This window comes from Syngnathus acus, chromosome 6 (assembly GCF_901709675.1).
Source record: "Syngnathus acus chromosome 6, fSynAcu1.2, whole genome shotgun sequence".
Classification (NCBI taxonomy): domain Eukaryota; kingdom Metazoa; phylum Chordata; class Actinopteri; order Syngnathiformes; family Syngnathidae; genus Syngnathus; species Syngnathus acus.
In genome coordinates, this window is record NC_051092.1 from 16514448 (window position 1) to 16534266 (window position 19819).

Consider the following 19819-nt stretch of genomic DNA (forward strand, 5'->3'; position numbering starts at 1 on the left):
CTGGGAAGCCGATGGACACATATAGACTTATTAATCAACAAACAATCGCCAAGTTTAAAATGCAAGTTCAAAACGGTAGCTGGGATGCTGTATTAAGGAACCCTGATTCCCAGCAGGCATATACCATATTCTTGGAGGAACTGACCAAGCATTATCATTATTCTTTTCCCATAAAGAATAGAAGCCTCAAACATGAATCTCGTTCGAAGCCTTGGGCTAGTCGGGCAATTACTAAATCTATTTGGCACAAAAATAAACTGTACAAAAAATTCATCGCTAATCCTACATCTATGAATCATGAGAAGTACAAACAATATAGAAACAAACTCAACCATGTGATCAGAGCTGCAAAAAAGAAACATTATGCCAATGAAATTGTCAAAAGCAGCAAGAACATGAAAGCCTTGTGGTCTACAACAGTGGTCCCCAACCTTTTTTGCGCCACGGACCGGTTACGTGTCAGAAATATTTTCGCGGACCGGCCTTTATATAAATAAATACATTTATAATAAATGTATAAATACGATGAGATAAAATGATACGACTGGCATAAAAACAAATATAAACCACATAAAAATAAAACTCACCATTACGTTGAATTAATGGGAGCACTGAGCTTGTTTCTCAGAAACGAGCCGGTCCCATCGAGGCGTAATTGGAGACAATGTCCTTCTTGTTCACGTTTCTGTTCTTTAAAATAATTCCAAATGTTTGTCTTTTAATGCGGGATGCTTGGTCTCCATGTGCCGAAGCAGTTTTGAAGGCTTCATTGCCTCGTTAGCTAGCCTGTCGCCACATATTGTGCGTACTGGGCTTGGCGCGTCAAAGACACCTGTGGTGATAAATCCATATTTTAAGTAGGACTCCTGAAATTTTCTTTTAAATGCAGCTTTCCTTTTCTTAGAAGTCGTAGCCTCTTCTTCTTCCGTCTCCTTAGTGGGCTTTTTTCCCTTTCCGAAGAAGCTTTCCAAACATTGCTCATTTTTGCTAGCTTCGCGGGCTCTACTGGGGTGACATGTCACGTGACCGGGACGAACGTCTTGACCGAATTAACCTGTCAAGAGACACACATGCACCGACGGATGTAATTAGGAAATAATCGCCAGATTTTTTTATATTTTTCAAAATAAATTCTTACTCATTTTTGCTAACTTTGCGGGCTCGACTGGGGAAACATGTCACGTGACCGGGACGAGCGTCTTGACTTGAATTAATTGATCGACGATAAAAAAAAACCTTTTTTTTTTCTGTGCGGCTTGGCGGCCCGGTACCAAGTGACCCACGGACCGGTACCGGTCCGCGGTCCGGTGGTTGGGGACCGCTGGTCTACAATAAAGGAATTCCTGAATAAAAAGAAATCATCCAATTCATTTCCCTCTGAGTTCATAATAAATGATAAGCCTTTATCAGAGCCCAAAACAATCGCCTGTAAATTTAATGAATTCTTCACAGAAATTGGACCAACCTTAGCCAGACAAATTCCACAAGTAGCCGATAACCCAATCAATTACACGGAGACTAGTACTTCTGCAGCTTTTACTCTGACCCCAGCCACTGAACAAGAGATTCATAACATAATTTCATCCCTTAAAAATAAACACATTGATCATTTTGATTCCAGACTTGTGAAAGAAGTTGCAATCTGGATTGTGAAACCCTTAGGTTACATTTTTAATTTGTCTTTCTCAAAGGGCATTGTCCCACAGGAACTAAAGTTGGCTAAAATTGTGCCAATCTTCAAAAATGATGACCCAACAGTTCTTACTAATTATCGCCCAATATCCATTTTACCTGTCATGTCCAAGATCTTGGAAAAACTACAATAGACTGTGTACCTTCCTCGATACTCACAATATACTATATGAACACCAGTATGGCTTTCGCAAATCTCATTCTACATACATGGCTATCTCTCATTTAACAGAAAAACTATACAAAGTTCGTGATATGAAAGTATACTCTCTTGCAGTTTTCCTTGATTTATCCAAGGCATTTGATACAATAGACCATGAGATTCTCTTTTCAAAATTAAACATATTGGTGTCTCTGATGTCTCACTGTCTTGGTTTGCCAGCTTCTTGAAAGAGAGGAAACAATACGTCTCATTTAAGGGCTTTGACTCCCCCCAGTTAGACATCAAATGTGGAGTCCCACAAGGTTCCTTTCTTGGACCCCTGTTATTTTTAATTTATATTAACGATCTCTGTAGAGCCTCTCACCTTCTGTCAACCATCTTATTTGCTGATACTAGTGTTTATTCACATAGCAATCTCGAACACCTTCTCTCAGTAATAAACAACGAATTGCAAATGTTTTCTCGGTGGTTCAAAGCAAATAAATTGTCTTTGAATATAAAAAAAAACAGACTTCTTATTGTTCAACTGTGGGAAAAGTTGTTGAGCAACAAGATGTAGCGGTCCTTATTGACAATAAGTTAATTTCTCTATCTTCATCTGTCAAATTTCTGGGCATATTAATTGATGACAAACTATGCTGGAAACCTCATATTAGTACAATATCTTCTAAAATTGCTAGGAATACTGGTATTTTGAGCAAACTACGGCATACTTTGGACAGAAAAACAACTCTGATGCTCTATTACTCCCTAATCTACCCATATATCAATTCTTGCAACGTAATTTGGGCCAGCACTCATCCTTCCAAGTTGAATCGCATCTATTGTCTGCAAAAGCGTTGTGTCCGAATCATTCTACATGCCAACTACCTTGCTCATTCACTCCCACTATTCCAGGAACTATCAATTCTCAGCATATAAAAGGTAAACTTTCTCCACACAGCTCAGTTTGTCTTCAAAGCAACCCACAAACAGTTTCCCATTACACTCAATAGCTTTTACAGGAGAAGGGAAGACTATTCCTGTCATAACACCAGAAATAAAGCTAGACTTGAGTCATACGAACTTCCCTGTCCAAATTTAGTCTTCATTTCAGGGGTGCCAAAGTATTTAATCAACTTCCTATCCATTTCTTTGACATTTCGTCCTCCATGTTTAAAACTACTGTTAAACAACACATATTCACAAATCACATATAATAATAATAATAATAATAATAATAAACTTTATTTGTATAGCACCTTTCATACAAGAAATGCAGCTCAAAGCGCTTTACAACAATGAAAGAAAAACATGAATACATAAAAACAAAACATTAATGTATGCATACACAATCAATAAAGTGAGTTTAAAATAGGAGCACGCTTTAATAAAATAAAGAATATATCTTTAAGAAATGGTAAAAAATAAAATAAAGATAAAGATAAAATTAGGCTTAAAATGAAATTTATAAAACGTAATTAGTTAAATGCTCGGGTAAAGAAATGAGTTTTAAGTTTTGTTTTGAAAATATCTAGCGACCTGGCCTCCCTGATACCTATTGGCAGTGTGTTCCATAGTTTGGGGGCGTAATTAACAAAGGCTGCATCACCGATCTTCTTTCTGCTGTTGCTGGGAGCCTCCAATAAACCAGCAGCAGATGATCGCAGGGTTCTTGGAGGTATATAGCTAACAAGAGAGTTTGCAATGTAGCTTGGTCCCTGCCCATTGAGGGCTTTGTATAGAAGGAGAAGGATTTTAAAATCAATTCTAAATGTTACAGGAAGCCAGTGCAGAGCAGCTAGAACTGGTCTAATGTGCTCTCTCTTCTTGGTCCTGGTTAATAGGCGAGCTGCAGCGTTTTGGATGAGCTGAAGTCTATCAGTGGTTTTTTTCGGGAGACCAGTAAAGAGTGCATTACAGTAGTCAAGCCGGCTTGAAATAAAGGCATGAATCAGTTTCTCAGCATCATTTTGATTTATGAACGCTCTTACTTTGGCTATATTTCTAAGGTGGAAAAATGATGTTTTGGTAACCTTGTTAATGTGGGACCTGAAGCTTAGATCTGAATCTAAAATAACACCAAGACTTGTAATCTCGGATTTAATCCAGGGAGTTAATTTCCCCAAATTATTAAACAGCATTTCTCTTTTAGTTTTAGGGCCGATTAGCAAGATTTCAGTTTTATCCTCGTTTAACTTTAAGAAATTGTTGCTCATCCATTTATTTATAGCCAGAAGACAGTTGGTGATGGAGTTTATAGGTGTAGCATCATTGGGTTCTGCAGATATGTACAATTGTGTGTCATCCGCATAACTATGGAAATATACATTGTGCTTTCTGATGACGTCGCCAAGCGGCAGCATGTAAAGTGAGAATAATAGTGGACCAAGGCAGCTGCCTTGTGCAACCCCATAGCGACTGTCATGTGTGTTGGACACATGCTCTCCTAAACTGACATAGAACTTTCTCCCTTTGATATATGTTCTGAACCAGTTTAACACACAGTCCGAAAGACCGACTAACCTTTCAAGACGATTGATTAGGATATCATGCTCAATGGTATCAAACGCTGCACTTAGGTCTAAGAGGATAAGAATCGACACCTTGTTTTCATCAGAGTTTAATCTGAGGTCGCTGATTATTTTAGTAAGAGCAGTTTCAGAGCTGTGGTATGTTCTAAAGCCTGACTGAAATTCCTCCAGGATATTGTTTTCTTTCAGAAACGAATTTATTTGCACTGAAACTATCTTTTCAAGTATCTTACTAATGAAAGGAAGGTTGGATATCGGCCTATAGCTGGTCAGTACATTTCCATCTAGGTTGGGCTTCTTTAATAAAGGTTTTACCACAGCTGTTTTAAAGGCATCTGGGAAGATGCCTGTTTGAAGGGTTGTGTTTATAATGTTTAGGACATGACTTGAAACACTGTTGAATACCCGCTTAAAGAATGCTGTCGGTACAGGGTCAATACTTGAAGTGGAGGAGTTACACTCAGTGACAGTCTTGCAAAGCTCATTCAATGTAATACAGGTGAATGTTCCCATGGTTACACAATTCTTATAGGATTTACTGAGATCATCTATGTTTATATCGGCAACAATACTGGCTCTAATTGAAGTTATTTTACTAGTGAAGAATAATGCGAGTTCTTCACATTTTGATGCAGAGAACTGTGGGGGTGTGGGGGCAATGTTGAGTAGTTGATCAATAGTGGAGAATAATATTCTAGAGTTTCCAGTGTTCTCTGAAATAATCTTAGAAAAGTAATCCTTTCTTGCCAGACATATTATTTTATTATAAGCAGTCATGGCGTCTCTGTATATATCACGATGAACTGTGAGTCTAGTTTTCCTCCATTTTCTTTCAGCTGCCCGACAGACTCTCTTGGTTTGCCTAACATTGCTATTGTTTAACCATGGGGAGATTCTGTCAGTACTTTTCCTTTTGACCTTTAGCGGTGCAACAGTATTCAGAGCAGACAACAAGATACCATTGAAATGTTCAACTATGTCATTTAGAGAGGAGTCATAGTTGTATGGCTCAAATGACCTCATAATATCAGAAAACTCTGCTTCAGCCTGCTCATCTAGGAATCGCTTTTGAACTAAAATTTCCCTTTTAGTCTGTGTTAAGGTTAGCTTTACATTATAAGATACACAGTGATGGTCAGAGATAGGCAATTCACATACAGAGATATTATCAATGTCTATTCCTGTTGTTATTACTAAGTCCAAAGTGTTACCATGCTGGTGAGTGGCTTCATTAATGTGTTGGGTAAGATTAAAACTGTTTAGTAGGTTTACCAGTTCTATAGCTTTGGAGTCGTTCTTTTTATTAATATAAATATTTAGGTCTCCATTCAGAATTAATCTGTCATAGTTAGTGATTCCAAGTGAAATCAGCTCTGAGAATTCCTGTAGAAATAATGATGAGTATTTTGGTGGCCGATATAATGTGATAATGAGTACTGGTAATTTTGTTTTAAGTTCAAGAGCAAGATATTCAAATGATGAGAATTCACCAAGGTCGATGTTATTACCCACAAACTGTGTAGAGAAAATAGCTGCTATTCCCCCGCCCCTTTTTTCATGTCTGACAGACTGATGGAACTTGTAGTTTGGAGGACAAGCTTCCATCAGTGTTGCTACACCATTGTTATTGTTTAGCCAGGTCTCAACCAAACATATACAGTGCAGATTCCTTTCAATGATCAGATCATTTACCAAAAAAGATTTGTTAACCAAAGATCTAACATTCAAAAGAGCTAATTTCAGTTGTTGTGTTTCAATAACAGGGACTGGTTCTGGCTGGACATTAAGACATGTAAGGTTACTGAGACGAGTACCAGATGGTCTATGGTTACTACGATGTGTTTGACCATACCACCGGCTGTTTAATATTACTGGTATGTTTGAAGAGGTGGCATGGGGTCTGTCTCATCTTTGTCTTATACCTGAGCGTCTGTTGTTGCTGCTGTTTAGTAGTCCATCAGCTTGACTGGCAGCTTTAACCAGTTCCTTAATTTGTGATTGTGGTGTGGGGGGGATTTGTGATTGAGGGGAAGGTGGGCAGGGGGATCGTTGGGTCCTCGATAGGCACAGAGACATCCTTCGATTGCCTTGGGTGATCTGGAACAGTGGGTCTGGTGAGGTGGGATGTGATGGAGGGGGGTGTGCAGGAGGGGGAGTGTGTGCTGTCCTTGATGGTCCACGTGGGAGGGGGGGAAAGGAATCCTGTGAGGGGGGAGGGGGGGAGATGGATCCTGGGAGGAGGGAGGGGGGGTGATTGCGTGCTGACGTCTTCGGTGGGCTATCCTTTGTGCGTTGCCAGCTGTCTTCTCTTATCTTTGATAGGACACCATGTCTTTGATATGGTGTCCCAACGGCGTAACAAATGTTGGCACTGAGTAGCCTGGATCCGTAGATGTTTGGATGTATCCCATCCGGCTGGAATCGGTCTTTACAATTCCAAAAGATATTGAAATTATCAATAAACTGTATTCCATGTTTGAAGCACTCAGATGTCAGCCATGTATTTAGGCCAAGAAGTCTACTGAAAGATTCCGTTCCTTTGTTTAAGGTTGGAATGGGGCCAGAGATGTACACACACTGTGACTGATGGTCATCCAGTATGTTTAGCAACAGGGTCAAGTCTTTTTTCAGAATCTCAGACCCAGTTTTCTTATGTAGAATGTCAAAAGACCCGGTGTGGATAATGATTCTCATATTTCTTGGGCATGTATTTAAGATAACTGGAATCAGTTCTGCAATTTCAGATACAGTCGTGTTATCCATGCTAATGTTTTCAGTCTTTGGCATTTTAACAAATTTAGTTACTGAGTCTCCAATCAAGAGAGTGTGTGGTTCAGTTCTGGAGTTAGCAAAGTTTCTTCTGGCCCTCGGCCTGTCCATGGCTTGGGGACTGTTCCTGGGGTTGTGATTAGCCTTAGCGCTAGCAGTGTGATTAGTATCTGCGGCTTCATTACAGTTATTATCCAACATTTCATCCCTTGCCAATAGTTCATACCTGTTATGTAGTGGAAGATCAGGTGTAGGAGTGAGTGTTGATGCTTCCATATCTAATCTCTTGCCCGGTTTGCCTCTCGGGCTGACAGCTGGTGTTGATGTTTTTGGCCTGGCTCCATTGCGATGCCAGTAAGCGGTTGTCGTCGGAGCTTCTGCAGCTAATCCAGGGTTACGGACAACATCAGAGAGCATCCTGGGAGTTTCCACCACTAGTTCAGTAGTGTTAGGACATATCCAGGGAAGTGTGTCGGTCAGATCTGTAGCGGGAGCCTCCACGTTGATAGCCCCGTCTATAACAATCTGTGTCTGTCCGTTAGCATTTGGTGCTACTTTGGCTACATGATAAGCGTCAATGAGCTGCTCCACAGCTGCTACCGAGTCCGTGAATTTGTCATTTTCACATATCTGATGTAGTGTTTCAATCTGTATTCCAAGTTGCATTTCAAGCTGGAATATCCTCTGATTCAGTCGCTTACACTCCGTGCAGTTTACCGGTTTTGATGGCGTTGGAGACATGTTGGAGAGATTTGAGGACACTCCTTGGTGGTAGCTGGTCTTCTGCAGTCTAGTAGTAGCTACTGCAGGCATATGCACGATGAACTATAGTAGTATTACCTGAGTTCGGGTGCTTGTTACCTTGGCTACTGTTATTATTTTGCCTTGATGATGCTATTATTTGTTTACTAAGGATTTATTACTTTTATTTGTTTTTTAAGTTATTACCATCCCTTTGTAATTACCGTAATTTTCGGACTATAAGTCGCTCCGGAGTACAAGTCGCATCAGCCATAAAATCAGTCAGCTTTATTGTCAATCTCTCCACATGTCAAGACACACAAAGAAATCGAAATTACGTTTCCACTATCCCACGGTGACAAGACATAGTACATAGTAGTACAATGCCCAAAAAAGTGAAAAAAAACATATATAAGTCGCTCCGGAGTATAAGTCGCATTTTGGGGGGCAATTTATTCGACAAAATCCAACACCAAGAACAGTCATGAACGAGCAACAACAGGCTAAACGGTAGGTATGCTAACGTGACATAAACACAAACAAAGAGCTGACGTAACATTCAGTTATTTAAAAAAAACTATTACATAAATAACACGTTTATAAAACCATCTGTCACTCCAATTCATTAAATCCATCGATCGTCCTTTGTCAACAATGCGTGCGCGCCGCTGACGGCGCTTGCACTTCAAAATATTCCACAGGCCCATATAACGATATATAAATTATATATCAAGTAACTATTATACAAGCAATAATGTTATCAAACCATCTGTGTCACTCCAAATCATTAAATCCATCGATCGTCCTTTGTCAACAATGGGTGCGCGCAGCTGACGGCGCTTGCACTTCAAAATATTCCACAGGCCCATATAACGATATATAAATTAGAAATCAAAAAACTATTATATAAGCAATACTATTATCAAACCATCTGTGCACTCTAAATCATTAAATCCATCGATCAAATTCCTCGTCCTTTGTCAACAACGCCGCGCGTGAGCTCTGACGTCAGCCTCGTCGTTATTCCACAGATTTAGTATATAACTATATTGTAGCCCTAACAAAGTACAAGGAAAGACGTGGGTTTGGTAAACGGCTCTTTATTTAACAAAACAAACTTCCAGGCGTGTGGCGGCGTGGACTTCCAGCCACGAAGGTGGAAGAGAGATCTATAGAATAGGACCGGGCGTGCGTAAAAGCCATGACCGAGCCCCATCCACCGTCCCCGGATAGCCACCCGGCCGAGCGCCGGCCCCCGACTTCCATCCACGGAGGTGAAAGAGAGCTCCGGAGAGTAGGACCGGGCGTGCGTAAAAGCCATGTCCGAGCCCCATCCACCGTCCCTGGACAGCCACCCGGCCGAGCGCCGGCCCCCGACTTCAATCCACGGAGGTGAAAGAGAGCTCCTTAGAGTAGGACCGGGTGTGGGTAAAAGCCATAATAGTTTTTCAAACCTTCTGTGTCACTCCAAATCCTTCAAACTCTTCGTCCGCCGTGTCACTTAGAAACAAAGCCGCTAATGATGCCGGTAGTACGTGGGGCATCTTCGTCATCCTGTGATCAATCTTTGTCCTTTATGTAAACAACCGCCGCGCCACTCCGCGTCGCGCTGCTGACGTCACTCGAAATTCAAAAACAGTAATCCCTTGCTACATCGCGGTTCGTTTATCGCGGTTTCACTTTTTTTTTTTCGAGAAAATCTTTGAAAAAAAACACATAAGTCGGTTGTTCCCAAAGATGATCTTTTTTCTGAAATAATCTTACGTTTACGGACTTAAGTAGGAGTCAAAATTTGGGTGCGTATTATACATGGGTACAGGCTTTTTTCCAGCAGCGACATGCCATTTTTACGGTGCGTATTATACATGGGGGCGCATTATACATGGAAAAAAACTGTAATTGTTTTTTGCCAAATAGTAATTAACTTGGAGTTTCATGGCTGCAACACGTCCAGTAGACGTTGGGAAAGGTGGCAAAAAATACTGAGAAAGCCGAGAAAAGCTCATCAAACACCTATTTGGAACATCCCACATGTGATCAGGCTAATTGGGAACAGGTTGGTACCATGATTGGGGATAAAAGGAGCCTCCCCAAACACGCTCAGTCATTCACAAGCAAGGATGGGGTGAGGTTCACCACTTTGTCCACAACTGCGTGAGAAAATAGTTGAACAGTTTAAGAACAACATTTCTTAAAGCAAAATTGCAAGGTATTTAGGGATTTCAACATCTACGGTCCATAATATCATCAAAAGGTTCAGAGAATCTGGTGAAATCACTGCACGTAAGCGCCACGGCCGGAAACCAAGACTGAATGACCGTGACCTTCGATCCCTCAGACGGCACTGCCTTCAAAACAGACATGAGTGTGTAAAGGATATCACCAAATGGGCTCAGGAAAACTTCAGAAAACCACTGTCAGTAAATACAGTTCGTCACTACATCAGTAAGTGCGGGTTAAAACTCTACCATGCAAAGCAAAAGCCGTTTATGAACAACATCCAGAAACGCCGCCGGGTTCTCTGGGCCCGAGCTCATGTAAAATGGACTGATGCACCATGGAAAAGTGTTTTTCGGTCTGATGAGTCCACTTTTCAAATTGTTTTTGGAAACACTGGACGTCGTGTCCTCCGGACCAAATAGGAAGCGGACCATCCGGACTGTTATCAACGCAAAGTTCAAAAGCCAGCATCTGTGATGGTATGGGGGTGCATTAGTTCCCATGGCATGGGTGACTTACATTTCTGTGAAGGCAACATAAATGCTGAAAAGTACATACAGATTTTGGAGCAACATATGCTGCCCACCAAGCGACGTCTTTTTCAAGGACGCCGCTGCTTATTTCAGCAAGATAATGCCTAGCCACATTCTGCACGTGTTACAACAGCGTGGCTTCGAAGTAAAAGAGTCCAGGTTCTCCCCTGGCCCGCTTGCAGTCCAGACCTGTCTCCCATTGAAAATGTGTGGCGCATTATGAAGCGTAAAATACGACAGGGAAGACCCCGGACTGTTGAACATCTGAAGCGGTTCATCAAGCAAGAATGGGAAAGAATTCCACATGAAAAGCTAAGAGAATTAGTCTCCTCTCTTCCAAAACGTTTGAGTGTTATTAAAAAAAAAGGTGATGTAACGAAGCCCTTTCCCAACTTCCACTGTACGTGTTGCAGCCACGAAATGAATGAATGAAATTCTAAGTTAATTGTTTGAAAAATAAAATAAAGTTTACGAGTTTGAGCATTAAATATGTTGTCTTTGTAGTGTGTTCAATTGAATATAGGTTGAAAAGGATTTTCAAATCATTGTATTTTGTTTATATTTACATTTTACACAATTTCACAATTTCAACCGAATCCGGTTCGTACATATACTGTGCGTACTCTATTTCACGGAGCATCGTTTATCGCAAGTGGTTCTGGAACGCATCTCCCGCTATAACCTGGGGATCACTGTATACCAGAATTTGGGTCCCTGTGTCAAACAAAGTAGAACATTTTCATTATACAGCAATTTAAGACTATATGAAGCTGAGATATAACGTTTTACTTGGGGGCTATTCTGGATTGTATCCATACCAGCTTGAACTTGAATCCATGGATTTTTATGAACCTTAGGCACATACCTGACGACCTAAAAATCCTAAACTTTTCGACAAGTGCACAATTTCCTTATTTTCTCCTAGCTAGTAGTGGCCTGGCCACCCCGACTGGATCACCACCTTATCGTGGTGGGGTGGTTTGGATGTCTCCATGACCCCTAGAGCTATGTCGGCTGGAGTATTGCACTCCTGGCAGGGTCACCCATGCCAAACAGGTCGAAGGGACCAGACAAAGAGTGATTCCACTGGCCCTCCAGGTTGGGGTTTGGGCTGTTGGCTGATAACCCGCTCCCGGAAAAAAGCATTATTACAGAAACCATAAGCAAAGCGCACACACCAAATCAGGGGAACACTGTAGCCCAGGGGTGGGCAAACTTTTTGACTCGCGGGCCGAACTGGGTTCTAAATTTGGACCGGAGGGCCGAACCAGGAGCAGATGGACGTAGTGTTTGTGTGAAGTAATATAAGCGACCTGTAAAGGTTATTGCATAAAAGATTTTGGCCTTTAGTAGGTAGTAAAGCATGGATATTCCAAACAAGTTTTTTGAAAACAAATGCATTTATTAACAGCATTAAAAAAAAAAAATCACTAAAAAACTGCTATCAGTGATTCTCATAAAATACGACACTATTATTATGAATAACAGTCTCCATCACTTCAGTGCCTGCAGGTCACATTAATGAAAAATGTTTATCTTATGAGATCACATCAAACAGCAAACATTCTGACCAAATATATCATCTTGAAGAATCGGTGAAAGCATACATCCAAATAAAGTAATCAAAACGGCAACACGGTGAGGGGTATCTGAACATCAGAGCAGAGTTTTAACTCACAAACACCTGGTAACAGAGGTGAGGAAACGGGAAACACTTCCTTAAAGTAAGCCTTAAGAACTTTACAGGTTAAGATTAGTCGCAAACAGGTGGTGCATCAATGTCCTTGAGCATCCTGCATTGTTTGAAAATGAGAATGGTCGCTAGTTTCAATCCCTGCTATGTGTACAAATCATATTCAAAATGCATTTTTTTACAACAAACTTGAGAGCCTCCCCTTCATTTTCAGTGGGAACAGTGTTGTTGGTCTCCCTTTTTTGCTAGTGCATCATAGTCTGGAGTAAAATTTGTTGTGGCAATTCTTAGGAGAGATCCGTTTACCTCGATCTGTGACGGGTTGATGTGGCTGAACGTCACGTCGCGTACGTCGAGCCAAATTGGCCACTCTTTTAACATTCGGCACTCACTTCTTTTCTTCGGGCCACTCATTTTAATGGAAGGATTCCAGGGGAAGGTTTGTGGGTGGCTTTAGCGTAAAACTGTATCTGAAAGCTCAGCGAGCGAATTACAAGAATGCTGTCGTCACAGCCCACGCTCTAAATTCGGGACTGATACAAATAGAGCGCAAGTGCGCCATGTTCGTACTACTGAGTACGTACGTACACGCACTTGTGAGTGTGCACCGAGCTTTCTGACACGGCTTCCGGTAGTAAATGCGCAGGCGAGCGGTTCCCCATCTACTGGGGAAACGCAGTCATTGCAGGCAAAATGACCAAAAAAAAAGTTTAATAATACAATTAATTCAGGGTTGGCGGGCCGGATTAAACGGTCCCGTGGGCCGGATGTGGCCCGCGGGCCGTAGTTTGCCCACCCCTGCTGTAGCCAGTCCTGTAACCAGAGACACCATGACGCACAGGGGCCAAAGCCAACAGGACGCCCTTGGGCCGAATAGACCACTGCTGCACCCGAAAAACACCATGAAGATTGGAAACTGGAATGTACGAACACTATACGTAAGCGGCAACATCACACTAGCAGCAATATGACCAACAGAGGAATGGACATCATGGGTATCAGCGAAACACACTGGACAGGACAAGGAAGAGTGGAAAAACTCGAGGCATAACCCTGCTCTCCGTAGTGGGAAAGATACTGGGCAGGATTATAGTAGATCGAATAAAGAATGGAATCAATTGCAGGCTGAAAAAGGAACAAGCAGGTTACAGGACAGGTAGGGGAACAACAGAGCAAATCTTCATATTGAGAAACATAATCGAACAGGTAAATGAGTGGCAAGCAACACTATACTTAAACTTCGTAGACTTTGAAAAAGCCTTCGACTCTGTACATCACGAAAGCCTGTGGATCATCATGAAGAAGTATGGAATTCCGGAGAAGATTGTGGGAATGGTCAAACTATTTTATAAAGACTTCCAGTGTGCGGTAGAAGACCAAGGGGAAGTATGTGAGTGGTTCAACATCAAAACCGGCGTAAAACAAGGATGCAATATGTCAGGGTTCTTGTTTTTAATTGTGATAGACTGGATTATGAGAAGAACAGTTCATGAGGGAGACAATGGCATTAGATAGACGTTGACATCAAAACGATCAAAATGATTTGGACTTCGCAGATGATATAGCGTTACTCTCCTCTACAAAACACAATATGCAGAATAAAACAACCCGAATGGATGCAGAAGCCAAGCGAGTCGGACTCAAGATCAATACACAAAAGACAAAACAATGAGGATAAATGCAAAAAAACAGGAACGAATCAAGATCAATGAGGAAGATATTGAGGATGTAGACCAGTTCACTTACTTGGGAGCAATAGTACGTAAAGAGGGAGGCGGAATGAAAGATCTGAAGAATAAGTTGTCAAAAGCGAGGGGCATTTATCAAACTTAAAAACATCTGGAGCTCCAATGACATCTTAAGAAGAACCAAGCTAAAGCTTTATAAGACGCTAGTAGTGCCAGTACTGCTGTATGGATGTGAAACGTGGAAAATGAATAAAGGAGACAGCAAGGCAATTGATGTATTCCACAACCGATGCCTACGAAGAATACTCCGCATACATTGGCAAGACCACCTCAGCACTAAATACGTACTAGAAAGAGCTGAAATGGAGCCGTTGAGTGAAGAAGTTAGGATGCGTAGATGGAAAATGATAGGGCACATACAACGGCAGGACCACAACGACTGCAACACAGCCATGACCTGGGTACCAGAAGGAAAAAGGAAAGGAAGACCGAAGACCACCTGGAGGCGTACTGTCGAGAAAGAAAGGAAAGAAGCAGGATGTAAGTCATGGTCTGAAGCGAGGACTGCAGCAGCTGATCGTGACAAGTGGAAGCGCTCTCTGAAGGCCTTATGTGCCACAAAGCACGAAGTAGATAGATCTACTGGATCGATAGATCGATCGAGGAGTGGCCTGGGCTGCAAAGGACCTTCATAGCTGCTCGCACCTCTACTTTTTAATGTTAGTTTTGTCTGATTCAAGTCATTTCTGTGACCACTGTGGGGTTGTCCTTTACAATGGAGTTTTGTTCAAAGTATATTTGTGTATGACCCCTGCAGGTTCGTGGCCCGTCCCGCAGCAACAACCAGGTCATGGTGGACGACCTATTGACGCCTTGTTCACCTGGTGACCCTGATGCCCTTGAGATGACCTGGGTGGATGTGCCTAGTGATAAGCTACTTGAGCCAATAGTCTGCATGGTGAGCTATGTACACATTTCAGGATTTAATACACAAGACACCCCAGTAAAGAAGGCTATGTTTTACGCTTCTGATCGTGAGGGGGACCCAAAGTGCAGAAATGAGATTTGAAATTACAGTAATCCCTCGTTTATCGCAGATAATTGGTTCCAAAAACCGCCCGCGATAAGTGAAATTCGCGAAGTACGGTCACCCTCTCATCTGTAAATTTTTTGTGTCAATAAATGTATATGAAACCATTTAAGTGCATATTTTATTATTAGAACATTAAATAATTGTTTCAAACATGTAAATAATACATTAATATTATAAATAACATACCGAAAATTTTGTATAAATATTGAAAATGTAAATATTATACGTGTGTGCGTGTAACATGTTAACAAGAAGTACTGGGCAGGCTAACGAGTTAGCGGAAAGATGCTAATTCGCGATCGTGCTAAAACGGACCTCTAAAGCAGTGGTTCCCAAACTTTTGCAGGCTGGCGCCCCCTTTGGCTCTCCAGTGAATTCCTAGCGCCCCCCCCAAGGACCGGCATTTATATAAATACATAATACATTTATATAAATAAATAATACATTTATAATATCATTACCATTACGTTGAATTAGTGGGAGCACTGAGTTTGTTTCTCAGAAACGAGCCGGTCCCATCTAGACGTAATCGGAGACAATGACACCCGAAGTGATTTAAGGTTTGTCTTTTATTGCAGGATGCTTGGTCTCCATGTGTTGAAGCAGTTTTGAATGCTTCACTGCCTGGTTAGTTAGCCTGTCGCCACATATTAGCTTTGCGGGCTCGACTGGGGAAACATGTCACGTGACCGGGACGAGTGTCTTGACCTGAATTAATTGATCGTCGATAAAAAAAAAAATTCTGTGTGGCTTGGCGGCCCGGTACCAAGTGACCCACGGACCGGTACCGGTCCGCGGCCCGGTGGTTGGGGACCACTGCCCTAACCAGCTCAACACAACACAACACGGCGCGTTCTGGCGAGTCCCCAATTTCATGTTGACTTGAACTCAAGATGATGTTGACCGCCAGAATGCGGTTTTTATTATAAGATAAAATTCTGAACATTACAAGCTTGAAATTACAAACCTGAGCTTTTGCTTTTGTAGTCTATGCTGTCGGATCTGACTGGGCCAGAGCGGCGTGTTGTGTACAAATCGACTGCCGCCCCCCTACCGCCCCCCTACCGCCCCTTTCTTCCTCACCGCCCCCCCAGATCTTTCCACCGCCCCCAGGGGGGCGGTACCGCCCACTTTGGGAACCACTGCTCTAAAAGAATGTAAACAAACATTTGGAGCAATACTACATTGTCCTAAAGGTTATACGAGAAATGGGCAAACTACGGCCCGTGGGCCACATCCGGCCCACAGGGCCATTTAATCCGGCCCGCCAAACCTGAATAAATTGTATTATTAAAAACTTTTTTTGTCATTTTCCCTGCAATTATTATGTTTCCCCAATAGATGGGGAAGCGCCCGCCCGCGCATTTACTCCCGGAAGCCGTGTCAGAAAGCTCGGTGCACACTCACAAGTGCATGTACAATACGTACTAAGTAGTACGGACCCGGTGCACTCCGTGCTCTATTTCCATCAGTGCCGAATTCCGAGTGTGGGCTGTGACGTCAGCATTCTCGTAATTCACGCGCTGAGCTTTCAGATACAGTTTTACGCTAATGCCACCCACAAACCTTCCCCTGGAATCCTTCCATTAAAATGAGTGGCCCGAGGAAAAGAGTCAAAGTCAAGTCAAAATCTGCTTTATTGTCAATTTCTTCACATGTCAAGACATACAAAGAGATCGAAGTTGCGTTTCCTATTATCCCACGGTGACAAGACATATTACACCCAATTGGTCCACAGACAAACAAAACATTCAAGTAAACAATACAAAAAGTAAAAATAAGAAGGCAAATACAATGAATAAATAAGAGCAATGAATAAATAAGAGCAACATGGGTGAAATGGAGCAATTGTGCATACAGCAGTATATTTCTATCTTTTTTCAAACTTGAGTCTTGAAAAAGGGTAGGCCGTCTTATAATCGGGGTCGTTTTATATTCGGGCCAATACGGTACTTCACACAAACACTACATCTATCTGCTCCTGGTACGGCCCCCCGGTCAAAATTTAGAACCCAATTCGCCCCGCCAGTCAAAAAGTTTGCCCACCCCTGGGTTAGACACATGTGATCGTTCATTTCTCTTGTTACTTACATCGTCAATGACTCCTGTACCACTGTAACCGACATATGTACACGAATGTAAAACAGGAAGTGGTATCGCCTGAAAACGGCCTTCAAAATAAATCACCCTACCTCAAATCAAAGCACGGCTGAATAACATAAATAACATGGAGAATTCTTAACACATGCTGTAAATATGTTTTTAGAACAACTTTTATTATTATAAATTTTTTCATAACAGGGTTCAAGTGTACATACTGTAAATATGTTTTTAGAACTCTTTTATTATTATAACAATTTATCTATGACAAGGTACAACACTGTAAATATGTTTTTAGAACTCTTATTATTTTAACAATTGTTTTATAAAAAGTTACAAGTGCACTGCAATTGTGTGGGCACTCCTTGCCTTCTGCTGGCGTGTGGGCAACGTTCGTGCCATAATTCCTCAATTTAGAAGTTTTATTTTGACTTTTATTTTTTTAATTTGGAAAAAAAATCCACGATGTAGTGAAACCACGATAAACGAACCGCGATGTAACGAGGGATTACTGTATATTTATTGCACAACAGGTGGTGTAAGGAATGGAGTGGCCACAGGTAGAGCGTTACTGGTCAGCAACTAGGATCTCAAAGTTGAGTCATTGACACATTGCTGGAAGCAAGCGGGTGTACAGCAAATGTGGGCAAGATGACAGGCTGGGAACAAGGACCAAAAAATAGATCAGGCTAAATATTCAAAGGTCTCAAGCAAAATAAATAACAATAATAATAATAAATTATATTTACAACGCACTTTATATTCGGAGGAATCTCAAAGTGCTAGGTAATTGATTTGCTAGGTGTACATACTCATCTAATAACTCCACAAACTGGTTGCGCGGTTAGAGTTTGAGGCCCTGTCCACACAGAAACGCAGCCGTTCCTTAAAATAGTCCTGTAAACATGTAAACAAGCACGAAGATGCTGATTGGCTGTAATGTTTATGCCAAGTCTGAAATGACACTGTAGCACAGCCACCGATAGCCACCAGAAAACACGTTGATAAAAGAAAAGAAAAAAGAAGAATGGGTGAAAAAGAGTAGTTGCAATATTGGCCAGTATTTCACCACGATCATAGAAGTAAAGTGTTTTTCTGAGATTGGTGATCACAGCATTATCCATAGAGATATCAGGTTTGAGCGTGAAGTGCTTCAAATATACTCGGAATGTTTGTGCTTCAATGACAGCAACATGAGGTACATCAAGGGGATGAAAAAGCAGTCTCAGAAGGAACCATTCTCCCACAATAAATATATATATATACGTATATATCGATTGATATATTTTTTAGGAAGACTGTTAATTTAACTACTTAAATGTTTTCTTTCATAAAGTATGTTGGACATGTATGCATCTTTATTATAACAAGAGTACTTGTGAACAGTAACAACAAAATGACAGGGCAGGGTTGTATTTAGCGCTTATGCTTACTTTTTAGATGAATTTTCGGAATTTGTGGATTTGTGGACTTGGTGACTCATGCCGATAATACATTAATTATCTGTGACAATATATGAAGCTACTGTCAGAACCACTTACCGTGCCGTTTCAGACAATAATCAATACTTTTGGTTTCACACAGGCAATAAATGAAGCAATGCATAAAAACGGTAATACTTTACATTTGGTACTATCCCGAGGTCTGGCAACCTCAAATGTAATGTTATTTAGGTGATTTAGCTATTCACAAAGAAAAATCATGGTGTTTTTGGAGGGTCTAAACCAGGGGTCACCAAACTACGGCCCGCGGGCCGGATACGGCCCACGGGACCGTTTAATCCGGCCCGCCAACCCTGAACAAATTGTATTATTAAACTTTTTTTTTTTGGTCATTTTGCCTGCAATGACTGCGTTTCCCCAGTAGATGGGGAAGCGCTCGCCTGCGCATTTACTACCGGAAGCCGTGTCAGAAAGCTCGGTGCACACTCACAAGTGCGTGTACGTATGTACTCAGTAGTACGGACATGGCGCACTCGCGCTCTATTTGTATCAGTCCCGAATTTAGAGCGTGGGCTGTGACGACAGCATTCTTGTAATTCGCGCGCTGAGCTTTCAGATGCAGTTTTGCGCTAAAGCCACCCACAAACCTTCCCCTGGAATCCTTCCATTAAAATGAGTCGCCCAAGGAAAAGCAAGGTGGACACAGTGCCGAGCGTTTAAAAGAGAGTGGCCAATTTGGCTCGACGTACGCGACGTGACGTTCAGCCACATGAACGTCAACATCAAACCGTCACAGATGGAGGTAAACGGACCAACACCTCGGATCTCGCCTAAGAATTGCCACAACAGATTTTACTCCAGACTATGACGCACTAGCAAACTTTAACAAAAAAGACAGCGGTGTCTACAAGCCTACTGGAACCTACAAAAGGATTATAAGGAAGGAACACAAGAACTTTAAGAGACTGCTCATATGTGTCAGAGAGATTCTGCTCTGACAACTGAGCTGAACTTTTATCTGTTAAGATTGTGCATGGCACAACAGAAAGTTAATGTTCCATGGCTTCTTTTTCTATGAGGAACCCAGAGAGAGTTATTTAGTTATTATTTATTTCCTGTTTTTTCTGTGAAGAACTCAGAGAGGGCTATTTAGCTATTTATTTCATTAATAG

At 41.6% G+C, this 19819-nt stretch overlaps 2 protein-coding genes across 6 annotated transcripts in view; both read left to right on the forward strand.

Moving 5' to 3' along the window:
- The window catches only part of exoc3l1 (exocyst complex component 3-like 1), a 490744-nt gene that overhangs the window by 445118 nt on the left and 25807 nt on the right, over positions 1-19819 (forward strand). The gene's annotated exons all lie outside the window — the stretch shown is intronic.
- vps4a (vacuolar protein sorting 4 homolog A) overlaps positions 1-19819 on the forward strand; it is a 70286-nt gene that overhangs the window by 45988 nt on the left and 4479 nt on the right. For 4 of the 5 annotated variants that reach the window (XM_037253653.1, XM_037253654.1, XM_037253657.1 and 1 more), the window contains one exon: positions 14830-14970. The exons of the other annotated variant lie outside the window; for it this stretch is intronic. In XM_037253653.1, the coding sequence (XP_037109548.1) occupies positions 14830-14970 (141 nt within the window). The remainder of the gene's footprint in view (positions 1-14829; positions 14971-19819) is intronic. 5 annotated transcript variants of the gene reach the window in all.